The 13,402-nt window shown below is 38.5% G+C and overlaps 1 protein-coding gene across 2 annotated transcripts; it reads left to right on the top strand.

The window, feature by feature from the left end:
* Positions 1-4,751: 4,751 nt before the first annotated feature.
* cdkn1a (cyclin dependent kinase inhibitor 1A) lies at positions 4,752-8,610 on the top strand. 2 transcript variants are annotated; one of them, XM_032550594.1, is made up of 3 exons: positions 4,752-5,142; positions 6,322-6,745; positions 7,272-8,610. In XM_032550594.1, exons 2-3 carry the CDS (start codon positions 6,331-6,333, stop codon positions 7,325-7,327), a joined length of 471 nt encoding a protein of 156 aa, XP_032406485.1. In that variant the 5' UTR covers positions 4,752-5,142; positions 6,322-6,330; the 3' UTR covers positions 7,328-8,610. The 2 variants fall into 2 exon arrangements, with proteins under 2 accessions (XP_032406485.1, XP_032406484.1); XM_032550593.1 differs by lacking the exon at positions 4,752-5,142 and adding an exon at positions 5,423-6,108.
* The last annotated feature ends 4,792 nt before the right edge of the window (positions 8,611-13,402 follow it).

Raw genomic sequence — 13,402 nt, 5'->3', positions numbered from 1 at the left:
TGTAAGCATTTCTGCTCTCCGTGTGGGTGAGGGTGTGTTGACCACCAATGAGATGGCGCCATCAGTGGAGCGGTTCGTCCTGTAGGTGTACTGATGTGGGCCCACAGTGACGTCCACGGAGTCCTTGATGTGGGTCGTGATGACTAACATCATGACAAAATGTAGTAAAGTAAGAGTAATAAATTACAGTGCAAGGACTAGTCTTATACCAAATCTAATTTGATTCATGAAAATTATGTCAGCAGGGGAAAACATATAAAATAAAGAATAGTTTTGCAAATTTTGGTGTTTTAAAAAAAGAAAATTATTGCTTTTGAAACTGTGACCATATATTTTTCTTCCACTGAATTCTCCATAAATATGATAGGATACAACATTCTGTGAACACCCAGCTTTGTTAAGACAGTTTTTGGTAACACTTTATTTGACAGAGTGTGTATAAAACTGATACTGCACCGTCATAAACATGACATAACACCTGTTATGATCACTAAGGAGTCTTTATGAATGTTTATGACTGTTGTCATGAAGTGTCAGTCGGTAAATAATGACGCTTTTAGTGCAAAGTTGCTCTAAAAGTGTCAACTTTGCATTATTTTGTAAATAATGACACTAAATGATACATTAAAACTTGTATCAAAAGTTCATTAAAATTGTCAACGTTGCATTAAGAATGTCATTTGCCGAATGACACTTCATGACAACAGTCGCAAACATTCACGAAGACTCCTTCATGATCATGACAGGTGTTATGTCATGTTTATGACGGTGTCATGTCAGTCGTATGTACAACCCTTGAAATAAAGTGTTGCCTTCAGCATCACCATCTTGAATGCCTTCAAAGAGCTGCTTGTGGCAGGATGTACTAATAAAACCATTAACAAACTGTTAAAATGTTTCTTTGATCTATTATTACTTCTTAAAATGTGACAATCTTTAACATCTTTACACACTGAAATAATTTGGTCCTATAAAAATTAAAATGTGTTTGATTTGACTGCTAAAATATTATTTAAGCACATAACTGTTAAACTCTTACATTTAAATTTATGTGGCCCTTTACGGCAGGGGTGTCCAAACTTTTTGTCACATGTACTTGAAGGCCAAAAAATGCAGCAAAAAATTAATAAATACTAATAATAAAAATATTTAAATAAAATCAAGCAATGAAAGATGCTATTGTTTTTTGTAGACAAGGCATCCAAAACTTTCAAATGATTTTACATGATTTTCTCAATGATTTTTCTTTTTTTTTTCATCTGGTTTTCACATTCTTTTGGGCTTGATTGAACAAATTTATTCTGTTAGAAGCTGATTTAGGCAAAGCAAAGTTGGGTTTTCAGTAAACGTCTCTACTTATTATAAAAGATTGGTTATAAGAAGAGAAACACTTTTATACATTTTCTACTGTAAATTTCTTCAAATTTGTCCTGTGATGGACAGGCCAAATTTGTATCATTCTTGAATTGCATTTGGGGGGCCACACAAAATCACTCCAAAGGCTACAAATGGCCCCCGGGCCGCATTTTGGACGCTTCTGCTCTACAGTATAGAGGGCCACATAAATAGTTATGTCGGGCTGCATTTGGTCCACGGACCTTGAGTTTGCAAACCATAATGACAAGCAATCACGGAAAGTAACACTTTAAATATATCACCCTGATAATGAGTGATATAGTGAGTTTTTACTTTTTGAATTAAGCTGTGACTTGATATTGTAACTTAATAAACTGCGTCTGTACCCTTCTAGTCAATGAGGTTTTAACTAAATGTTGAAAAGTCAAGTTCAGCTACTCATGGAAAAAGGGACCAAAGCTGTCAGACTTAGGTCATTTCGGGGCAATTTTACAGCCATAATAACAAAATATGTCCAAGTTGTAATTTTAGCCTTTGTAGAAAACTGTTAAACAAAAAGACGCATTGAAGCTTTCCTTTTTATCTCTTATTGTGAGGCAGAGGGTGATAGTGGAAAGAAGCCTGGAATACCGTCTCTTCCTATACATTTCCCTCCTGTCGAGTTCAAGGTTTCTGGTATGAAGTGGTTGTGTCATCAAATTGAAAGAAAGGTTAACCTTTTCCCCTGAATGAACCGATAAGCTCTGAAAAAAAAAAACAGACGTTTTGTGTTGCTGACAGCCAATAAAACCCCACATGAAAGAGGCGATATTTCAACTAGTAAACAACAGCTGCCGTTCTCCCGTTGTCTCCTTGGTTACTGCGTATCCAGCCGTTTCTCTGTAACGGAACAACAACGGTCGGCTCACGTGCGCCAGCAGACAGAGACGAACGAGGCATTCTCAAATCTGCGCGCGCTTTTCCACCAGCCCACGTGACATAAACGGGGCGATAACTCACTCGGTATCCACGTAGACGGGTCACGCAGGTAGTGAAAAGGTCCACGGGAATCCACTGAGAAACTCGCAATATTTCCACCCACTGTTATGTAAGTCGCTTGCTGTGGATTTGTTGCCAGTTAGGAGTTCCCAGTGGGTTGGTCACCTTGAGAATATTCCAGACTCCGTCTCTGTCACCCTAATTGTTAAACATATAAAAAATTAAGAGTCAAGTATTAATCGACGTGGAAGTAATTTGGATAGGCTTTTAATATTTAAGCAGTAAATTTATGATCTTTAAAGAAAGCATTATTAATCTACTTTGAATAGTTTGTATTTATAAATTGCATGAATTGTTAGATTCAGTCTACTGTATTTTAATATAGTCTATATAACTATAAATAATAACTACACCTAAAATCATAGTTATAGTAAGACAAGGCGAGTTTATTTCCAGCTGAATTGGGCCCTGTGGCAGAATTGGTTTGGGGAGCCAACCATCTATCCCATTTTTTATTTGTTTTCCAGTTCAGTAATGCGCGTTACCTAGTGAACCAACAGTAAAGTGTCCAACTTGGTTGTTTGACAAAAAATTGGTAATTTTCCCATATTTATTAATGCAAAAACATTTAAGATTGTGGTTGTTTGGAAAGTGAAAGCTGTAAATAAACTATATGGCTTATTTTTCCAAGATATTTATTTGCACTGTTACATTGTCTACAGTATATCATTGGAGATTTAGGGTCAGTTAGCAGAGCATTAACCTAAACAGAGAAACTGCCTTCCCCCAAACACTTGGGCCAGTCAAAATATTTGAGAGAGGCTGGAATAGTTTGACTGGAATTTGGGAGGATAGCTGCAGGTGTGGGGGAGTGCTGCTTCTCAAGGCAAAAATAACTCTGACATCACGATATCCTGAATCCTCCTCCTGCTTCCAGTTAAACTCACACTGAAACAACAAAACAAGATCTTTTAAAAAAACTAAAAAAAAACTCAAGCTGATTGATTCATTCCTTTAAAATGTGGTGTCATCAACAGAATTTGCTGTGAAGTCATTAAGAGACTGATTCATCTGATTTTGGATAATTTGTCTAAAAGAGTCACAATGGCAGATATTGAGCTGCCACTTTTTAAAGGGAGGGAAAACAAACATTGCAACCCTCCAGGATTTGTTTTCTTGGAAAAATCTGCAGTTTTGTTTGATAAACAGTTACAAGCAAGTGAAACTGAATCCAACCTTGTATTTGCACAAGATATGCTGAAATATAGTCAGATTGACAGAAATTACCAGTGAATGGACTGGAAAATGGACAAAATTGGGAATGAAACCAAAACAAAAACAACTTTATCCACTACATAAAATCCTACATTCATAAATTGTTTTGCATGTTATAACATGACAGCAAAGCGAATCTGGGTGAAATACCTGATCATAAACTTAATTTAATTTATATTTTTGTAATTAGAATACAAACCTCTATCCTCATTTTAGCTGTAAGCTACCAAGATCATCTCACTGGGACTACATAGTAATTACAGTGAGAGGTTTTATTGCCTAACGCTTTGGGTAAATCATAAAGTAAATGTTCACACCACGTTTCTGCAGACATGTTATATCTGCCAAGCATTTTTCACAATGGATGCAGAATAAAAGCATAAACAACATGTTTAATGTAATGTAGGAACAATTTATCTGGAGATTGCATTCTCCCCACACTTTGTAGCTGAAAGATAAGAAAGTGTTCACTCAGCAGTCCAAATTTAGAAGAATGTTTTGAGTCAGTAATTCCAGCTCATAGCTCCACTGAATATAGTAGCTCTACTGTGCATTTTGCATAGTTTATGTGAAGAGCTTCCAAGTATTTCTTGTCCCTGATGAACAAAGGCTCCTCTGTTGTCTGAGAGAATTCAGGCCACTAAAAACTGCATCCACAGCATAGATTTTTATTGGCGATGTGCTGGGAACTGGGCTGAATAGTGACGCGACTTGTGCTGGAAAGCACGGGGAGTTTGGAGCGTGACTCACTGCTGGAATAAGCCGACCAGGACTCAACACTAAAACTGGGAGGAGAAACACTTTGTTTACAATTGGAGACAAGTGTGTAAGTTATCAGGTTCCAGATTTTCATTCTTGTTTGTGACAAGCCTCTAAAGTGACAAAATGACCACGAGCCCTGAGCAATGCATTATTGTAGGCAGATTAGTTGGAAAGCTGCAGGTTAATTGTTTAATTGTTATTTAATGTAAGGGTAAGGATAAGGTTTAGGCTGTAGAAATGAATGGAAGTCAATGGAAAGTCCCCGCAAAGATAGCTGCGCAAACGTGCATGTGTGTGTGTGTGTGTGTGTGTGGGTGTGTGTGTGTGTGTGCGTATCCAGGATACTGTGCTCAGTCGCGGGGTGGAGGAGCTGGAAAGGAGCCAGTGCGGGACCCAGACGTCGCGAGCAGGAATTTCCTACCACTTTCAGAGCCAAACATTCACGTGTAACGCGTGTTTTTGCTGGACCGTGGCCACGTGTGCGGGCACAGCCGACCCCGCCTCTTCTGGAGGAGGGTCTTTCCACTCCACGGCAGTTTATAAAAGTTTAGTCCGTGTGCATGGCTGTGGGAAAACTGGGAGAACCTCGCAGGAGACGGTAGCGTTTTACGTGTGATTTGTGGCGGGTGTGGATTGGAGATCAAAACCAACTTCATCATCATTGCTGTGGAACCGAGTCGAAGACAACAAAGAGGTGGACAGACAGACAGACAGACAGACAGACTCACTTGATACCACTGAAGAAGAACTGGACTTCATTTGAATCAACATGTAAGTAAAAATAACTTTAACTTTTAATCAGACTGGAGAAAACACAAAACGGAGCTCTGTATGAGATTTTAGTATCTAAAAGTAGCCTAATTTATCATTTTTTAAAAACCATATAAGGTTTGAATCCCTCGTCCCATTCATTCAAGATGCATCTTCTCTAGTGTGATTAGCTGATATAAATCTAGTTTTCTCAGTCAGTCTTTCCATCTACAAGCTTCAGGGGTCACCTGGACTTGTTGGGTTATTTTTACACACGTGCCAGAGTTGAGTGGGTCCTGCAGAAAGTGACAGCCCAGATTTGACTGCTGGACACGAGCTGCAGACTCACGTGGAGCAAGATAGAAAATGGGCCGGGTTCCTCTCCTGCTTCCCGCCACTGCTTGAATCATTCCACTCTGGGTTGGAGCGCCTCCTCCCAGTATGACGTCCAGTGCCGGGATAGGGTGGAGACAGTGGCGTTCATTCATTCTCCTTCAGCAGTGTACCTCACCAAATATAGAAGAAGTACTCCTCCCAAAACAGAGGAACCTTTGTTTAAATGTTCGGAATCACTTTTATTTCGGTTTTTGTCATAATTGGAAGATTTCTTTTGAATTTATTGGAAAGCAAAAATAGTATGAACTGGTAGGAGCTTGTTTGCTCTTTACTTGATTAGTGTGGAGACATTTATATCAGCGTTGCTCTAGTAAGTCATTGTGCAGATCTCAAAAACAGATCCTTGCACAGGTTTGACCCTCACATAAGGAAACGCCAGAGTCCTCAGGAAGCCGTCACACTGCCACCTTGTGGCCGCCTGAAACACCACAGTGGATTTGTTCCTACATGTCCAGCAGATTATGTCCAGGCATGTACCGAGCTGGAGAGAGGAGGGGTGGTGAGTCACTGACGGCTGCCTGCCTTGTTAAAAGCAGCGCTGCAGTCAGGCTGCTTCTTCACACAGGAGGTGTTAAACAAGGCAGGAAGATGGTGAGTCTGGGCTCTCATTTTATGTTTGTGGACTCTGACTTGATTTTTTTTTATTGGTTGTTCGTGTAAGGATTCAACTTTACATTAAAATAGCGGATGGAAGATGAGTTCATCTTTCAAGAGGTTTTTCAAGAAATTATCCAAGTAGTTGGAACTTTCTTTGAGACAGTGGCTTTTAAAATTAACCAGAGACCTGTTGTGTTTTATTTTCAGTGCAGAATCATGGCTCCTCACAAGCCGATGCTGAGCTCCCTAGGGGGGAACAGACGGGTCCGCAGGAACCTGTTCGGCCCTGTGGACCGAGACCAGCTGCAGGTGGAGTACCAGGCAGCGCTGCGCAAGGACCTGGACGAAGCGTCCAAACGATGGGGCTTTGACTTCAACTCGTACAAGCCTCTGGAGAGCAGCGACTTCACGTGGGAGGGCATCCCAGAAACCAGGGTGCCACTGCTCTACCGGTCCTGCGTGCCGGCGGAGGGCCTGGGGCCGGCAGGAGGGGCTGTTCCGACCAAACCAGCAAGGGTGGAGAAGGAGAACATCCTTCAGACGCCAGTGAAGTGGAAACTGCAGGACCTGAAGAAAACGCCAGCGAAGGGAGACAAAGCTGCGCTGAAGAGGAAACAGACGAATATTACAGGTTGGTTCTTATCTATCAGTGCAGATAGTTGTTAGTGTAGGCCTGGGTGACATGGCTGAAAACCTTATCACGTTTCATATCAGTCGATAAAGATAATTATTGGTTAGTTTTTTTTCCTTTTAAATATCGAAATTGCTGCCAAACTGGTGTTGTGACGTTTTCTGTTTTATCCAGTTTTCACTCCATACTGTTTTTATTTTTATTTTTAAGCAGCTATGAAGAATAAACGGCTGCTGCCCGTTACTCAGCAGGTTGTTGCTTAGTTACCACAAGTTAATCACTTGCTCTAGGTAACCAAAGAGCAAGTGAGTTAGTTGATGCAACCGAGCTTACTTAGCTGTCCTTGAGAGGTTGAGTGGCTAGTTTATCCTCTGCCTACATCTCCCAGAATGCTGTTTGGTTCTGGTCGCAGTTCAGTGAATATTCCATTTTTTTATCAGATGTATTACTATCTATTGATTGTTACTGATTGATTTCCCAGCTCTAGTTTAGTGAGAGATAAATATAGTCCTTTTTGTCCCAACAGATTTCTATCAGGCCAAGAGACGAGTTGTGTGGAAGCCGAGGAAATCCGGGGAGTGATTTTCACAGAAACGCTGCCAAAGCTCCCGAGAAACCACACAGGCAGCACCTGACTCAGGAATCATATGTTCCACTGACATATGACCACACAGACTACAACCATGAATCATATAGACAAAAAAACCCAGAGGGGACCTCAGCTGCTCGTCAACGCTACAGTATACGGTAATTAGGGTACTGTAAAGGAGGGAGCTGGCTTGTTTTCCCCCCTGCCGGTGGTAAGATGGGGGCATTTGAGCAGAAAAGATTAACAGTAATCCCTGGAATCAGTGGATTTATACTCATTTGGATCAAGGGCCCGCCAAAGTGCTGACTGACATTTGCTGTGGTCGTCCATCCCACGGCTCTTTCAAAAACCTCAGCTTCACGGTGACTCTACCTCTCTAAGGAAACATGAAAACCTGGATGGAGCGATTTGAGATGTCGCTGAGGCTATTAGGTTCGCAGGAAGAAGCTGAAGACCAGGAGGAAGCACTTTGTCTCCTTTGTTCAAATGCACTGTTGTTGTTGTTTTTTACTGTGTTTTCTACTTCTTGTACTTTGTATGAAAATACTTGAGGAGCTCTGATATCTTGAACATGCAGAAGCTTTGCTTAGACGCTAAATGACAGAAGTGCCACCCTGTTTTTTTTCCATCCAATCTACTGTATATAAAAGTTGTCATTTTTAAAAAATCAACCCAGACAATATAACAGAGTTATTAGCCTCTAGCTCTTGTTTATAGGATATATGTTGTAATCTAACTCAGATTGAGAGATAAAGTTTTATTTAGCATAGTAGCATTAAATTAAAAACATTGCAGTATTGCACATCCAGAGCCTTTACTGTGCCTCTCTGTATTTTTAAGCTCCATAAACGACAATCAGAAGAAAGTGTTCCTGAACACAAATGTGTTATTTGCCAAGCGAAGGTACATTTTATCAAACAAAGCGTGTTCCTTTGGGTTTTTTTTTTTCTTCCCGACATTTATCTCTGTTCTGGCAAACCCTGCTGCTATGGATAATCTGAACGGGTCGCAGACGAGGGCCTGTAATTCTAATCCTTTACATACTGACAGCTTTGAAATGTCCACCGCTGCAAATCCGAGGCAGAAAACTGCCATACACAATGAATGCACTTCTGTTAGTAGACGCTTGTGCACAAACCTTACAAATATATTGTTTCTGTTAAAGAAAAGCTGCAAAAATGTCTATTCCTTTATTTATTGAAAGATGATGTTCCAAGTGTCTATTTAGATTGTCTAATTATGACATTTCCTAACCTGAATAAATGTTTCAAATGTATTTGAGTGGCTTTGTCCTTCCTTTTACTCAGATTTATTAATTTTTTTTTTTTGTTAATTTATAACACCTTCCAAAAGTCCTTAGGTTCAGTTTGACCCATTATCATCAGAGACTTCATGGTGTTTTCATAGAACTTTATCTACTGGACCAAAGAGTGTAAATAGAAAGAAAATGACACATAGTTTTCATAGATTTTTCTTTAAAAAATAAAATTTAAACTAAAAATCTGAGAAGTGTGGCATGCAATTATAGTTCATCTCCTTTACTTTAATATTCCTAAATAAATTAACTTTTATGGCTGCTGCTAACAATTATTTTAGTGATCAATTATTCTGATGATTAACTGGCGGATTCTGCAGAGGTTTCATTTAACCACTTAAGCTTATTTTATTCAATATTTAAAAGTACAAATCAGCAAACATCCATGTCCATTTTTATATAAGAAAATATTTTATTGCCTAAATGCAATAACAGCATTTTGTTACTGTTTTTTTTTTTGCCTGATCATTTGAAGCAAAGGATAAAAAAGGTTTTTCATTTTAAATGTAGTATATTTAAATGCTATATATTTTTGTCCAGTTTTGCTCTGCTGCTGTGTTATTTCACCAGATGGCCTTTCAGAGCCACTGTATTCCAGTTAACGATTAATCCATTACTAAATTATTGATGATTATTCAATAACTGATTAATCACAATTAATCCAATTAACCGTTTCAGCCCTTCCCACATTAGTAACAAAAAATTGTGGCAGGATTTACAAACTCTTGTCCACAGAAACTCTCCATCCCATCTGACTGAACTTACTCTATTTTGTTTTTAACCACGAACAGTCAAAAGGTTTCAGATTTTTATGTATCAGCTTCCTCCACTTTGCAATTATACACCAAAAACACAGTGAAATTAACTGAAGTTTAAGTTTGTAACATGACAAAACGTCCAAATAAAAAGAAATGTAAAATCAAAACCCAGTGAGTGGATGGCATTGATTTGGACTTAGCTACATTTGCCATCCTCAGCTGTGTGGGATTACAGCTTAGCAGGAGCTCTCAGGTATATATTTATTCACAAAGGTACTATAGTGTCATGCAGTATTGAGTTTCTTGTAGGAATTTTTAATTTAAAGTTGGGAGGACCACGATAGCTAAAGCATTGAGGACTTCAGTTTCTTTTTACATGGAACAAAATGTCAAAATGTTCGATGTGACCCGTGCTGCCTGTCGAACAACAATGTCATCACCTAGATTTAGCAAAAAAGACAGCAGCCTCCCTCTGGAAAAAACAATGTGGTGATTGATCTGTTTCTGCATGTCACATCTATCCTCTCTGACTGATGCAGTAAGCGGCTCATCAGTCAGATTGTTGCTCAAGGCAAACCTCAGAGCATTCACCCCACAAAATAACCTTGTGACCTTCATACTTCACCGGCTGAAAGATACAAAATAGCTAAAGGGCCTTTTTACAGTTCAGAACACTATGAGCAGTGTTTTACCAGAAGAAAAGCACATTTTCATCATTTATAACTACTAGGTTGTGACAGGTAAAGCAGAATGTGCTATATACATTTGAGGGTTAAATCTCCAGTCATAGTAAAATGAAAGTACACCCTTTTTTACCAACTGGAATTTAAGCATTAGCACATTTTATAAAGTATCTGGGTTTAAATAAGTTCCTAATCAAGTTCCTCAAAGTGTAAAAAACACACAACAGATTCCACATTAATTTCATTCAATAAATAGAAAAACTTTCTAATCCACCCTATTAAATGACCATGAGCAGATTTGACCACATTAGGAGTTTCTAGTCGCTTGCAGATATCAAAGACATCAGCAACTGCAGCTCCCCAAGAGTTATGAGCCAAGCCGTCTTCATTTATAAGCACTTTGAAAACTGACCAAAGTGATGAACAAACATCATATAAAAACAAACATAGAGCCATTTCCAGACTACTTGAAGTCCATCCTGCTGCAGCGAGAAAGAAGTTTTACAGCAAGAAAACATTTAGGTTTCCAAATTCAGCTCAAGTTGAGACTGAGCAACGTGCAGCAAAGTAGTTGCATCTCAGTGAACCAGGATTGAAGGCCTTCACAGCAACATTTGAAAACCAAACTCAGGTGTCAGGGAGGGCTGATGATCTGCAGTCGCACGACCTCTGACCCTTGCAGTCATGAGTCAACTGTGAGCCGTGAGTATCGTGATGTTAAATGTGAGGCAATCAGCCCAGACATATTGATCTGAAGCAAAGCTGTGAAGAGCAGTGAGCTGAAACATTAGACTCAAAACGTTTTGAGGAAAAAAAAAGACAAATTTAAGTTAAAGCTGGTTCCACAAGTTATTGAATTATGGAGGTTTCTTAGGTTTACACCCACAGTTTTACCATTTTACCTTGATTTATAATAAATAGTAGTATTGAATCTGTTGGATTCTGAAATAATTTTATTTTATAAAGGGGACAATCAGTATTAATTCACAGGAATATGTCATATAAATATGCAAGATTTAGCCAAAGAGGCTAATTCTCATGTGTAGATCCCAGCAGGTTGACAGAAGGAATTTAAAAGAATTAACATATTTATGACCTATCATATATAACAGACTTCAATATATAGCTAAAAGTAGTGTAATTTACAGTAAAAGTGTATAATAAAAATAAAATAAAATCACATCAGTAAGAAAATATGTAAGAAAAAACATTTTTTAACTTAAACATTATTCAGGATCTGAGTATAATTTTAATCTAGTTGTGCTTTCGTTGAGATTAGATTTAAAAACTCACAGAATCTGTTCAGAACAAGTTTATTGTATTTTTATGAATGCAAAACTCAAGAATCAAACTCATAAATACATTTTTATTATACCTGCTTTGATCATTTCTTTATTTACTTATCAGTCAGATCAAGGTCAGGACCCACAGTACAGTCTCAACTTTGAGCACCACTAGACAGAGCTCAACAGGACTTTTAATATTATTTTTAACAGTTATTGATGTAGAAGGCTGGAATAATTTAAACATATCTAATAACACCTTACTATGGAATTGGTTTGACATTTTCTATTCTTTTAAAGAACTCAGAGCAGTGAGAATCTTGTCTCTAGGAGAAAACGAGGATCTGATGCACAAATTAATTGCTACTAATTCTAAAAGGAAGCAATCGTGTTACCTGAAATATTTAAAGAAACAAATTATGCAGAATCTGCTGCCAGTAGAGCTGACAATCATTTTCAGAAGAAGTCCCCAAGCAGCGAGGATTTTCAAACTCTGTGGTTTTAGTTTATAAGCATGAGTGCACATGCAGGGCTTTTAAAAAATTATTTACATTTGATTTCTTAAGCCACATTCAGTTGATAGTAAATGGAAACTGATCAATTGCCTTCACTGTAACTACTGGCTTCCATGTCAACAGACATACAGAAAGAAGTTCAAGCAGTTTTATAAAATTACTTTTGACATGTTTAAAAATTGATAGAATTTCTCGGCTCGTCTTCAGTTTACCGTTTATTGACCAACACATTTCTGTTTCACCAAAAGAGAAAATGCAAAGATAAATATCTGCTGCAGGTAAGATATTGAAAGCTCATAACCGCTGAACAGAACCCAACTTCAAAAAAAAATCTGAACTAATCCTTTAAGATAAATGAAAAACCCTGAAGGCTCTTGAAGATGCAACTTATCTAATAAAAATGGCCTCGATGCTCCCTCTACTGGTGACCTCCGTATTGCATCTGATCCACACTGCGCTCATTTTGGAGGACATGCACAAAATGTCAATAAAAAAATACAAATAGCAGGGCCGTGCAGAGACCTTTAGAGGGGTGGGGGCTCAAATTTAAAAAAGGGGCACGTTGAACACAGTACAACAACATAACAACAACCCATATTAATCAAGAATCTAATTGGATCCTACTACATCATCGCCATCATGCAGGGAAATGCAAAGCAAATCTAGTCTATATTTTCCCCAACAGGTATAAAGTTTCTGTTTCTGCTGCTGACAGTCCTGGAGGGCTGAGCTGATCTGAGACTGTAGCTGTTAAACAGACCAGAGGAGAGAAGGTCAAAGGTTATGAAGTTATGAAATAAGAAAATTTGCTGCCATTTTACTAATTAAGCCCTAATAATATCTATTTAACCTCTAGAACAACCTGGCTGCAGACTGATTTATAGATCAAAAAGCTCCAAGGGGTTAACTCTATGTAATAGTTTGATGTTAAACTTCTAGATCTAGAATTATAAGACTGGGATATCAAGGCAAAGAAAACTCAGTAGCTGCTGGTAGGGGCCATTCAGGGGCCTCCAGACATTCAGGGGCCTCCAGACATTCAGGGGCCTCCAGACATTCAGGGGCCTCCAGACACTCAGGGGCCTCCAGACATTCAGGGGCCTCCAGACATTAAGGGGTCTCCAGATAATAAGGGGTCTCTAGAAATGGTTTAATTGTAACACAGACCGTAGATCTAAACCTGTAGCATCATTTATAGAGAATGACAATGTTATTACATTTTATTTAATGCATCAGCGGAGAAAAATAAATAGTACATTTAGGATTTAATTAGGACGTTTACTTTGTAAAAGTTTAAAGAATCATCTTGATAGTTTGATTGTTGTGTTACCATGGCTACAATATGGTGTAATCTTTGTGTTTGAATTGGGTTTGTTCACAAATACATCACAGCAAATAACCAATAATCAGTGATTGATTTTAAACTCGGCCAATAAACCTGGTCTCCCTCTCACAGATTCACCTGATCTATATTTAGTATATTTATATTTAGTTTTTGGCCTCTGGCTTCAGTT

This window comes from Xiphophorus hellerii, chromosome 20, assembly GCF_003331165.1.
Source record: "Xiphophorus hellerii strain 12219 chromosome 20, Xiphophorus_hellerii-4.1, whole genome shotgun sequence".
Lineage (NCBI taxonomy): Eukaryota > Metazoa > Chordata > Actinopteri > Cyprinodontiformes > Poeciliidae > Xiphophorus > Xiphophorus hellerii.
This window is presented reverse-complemented; position numbering and strand designations above follow the sequence as displayed.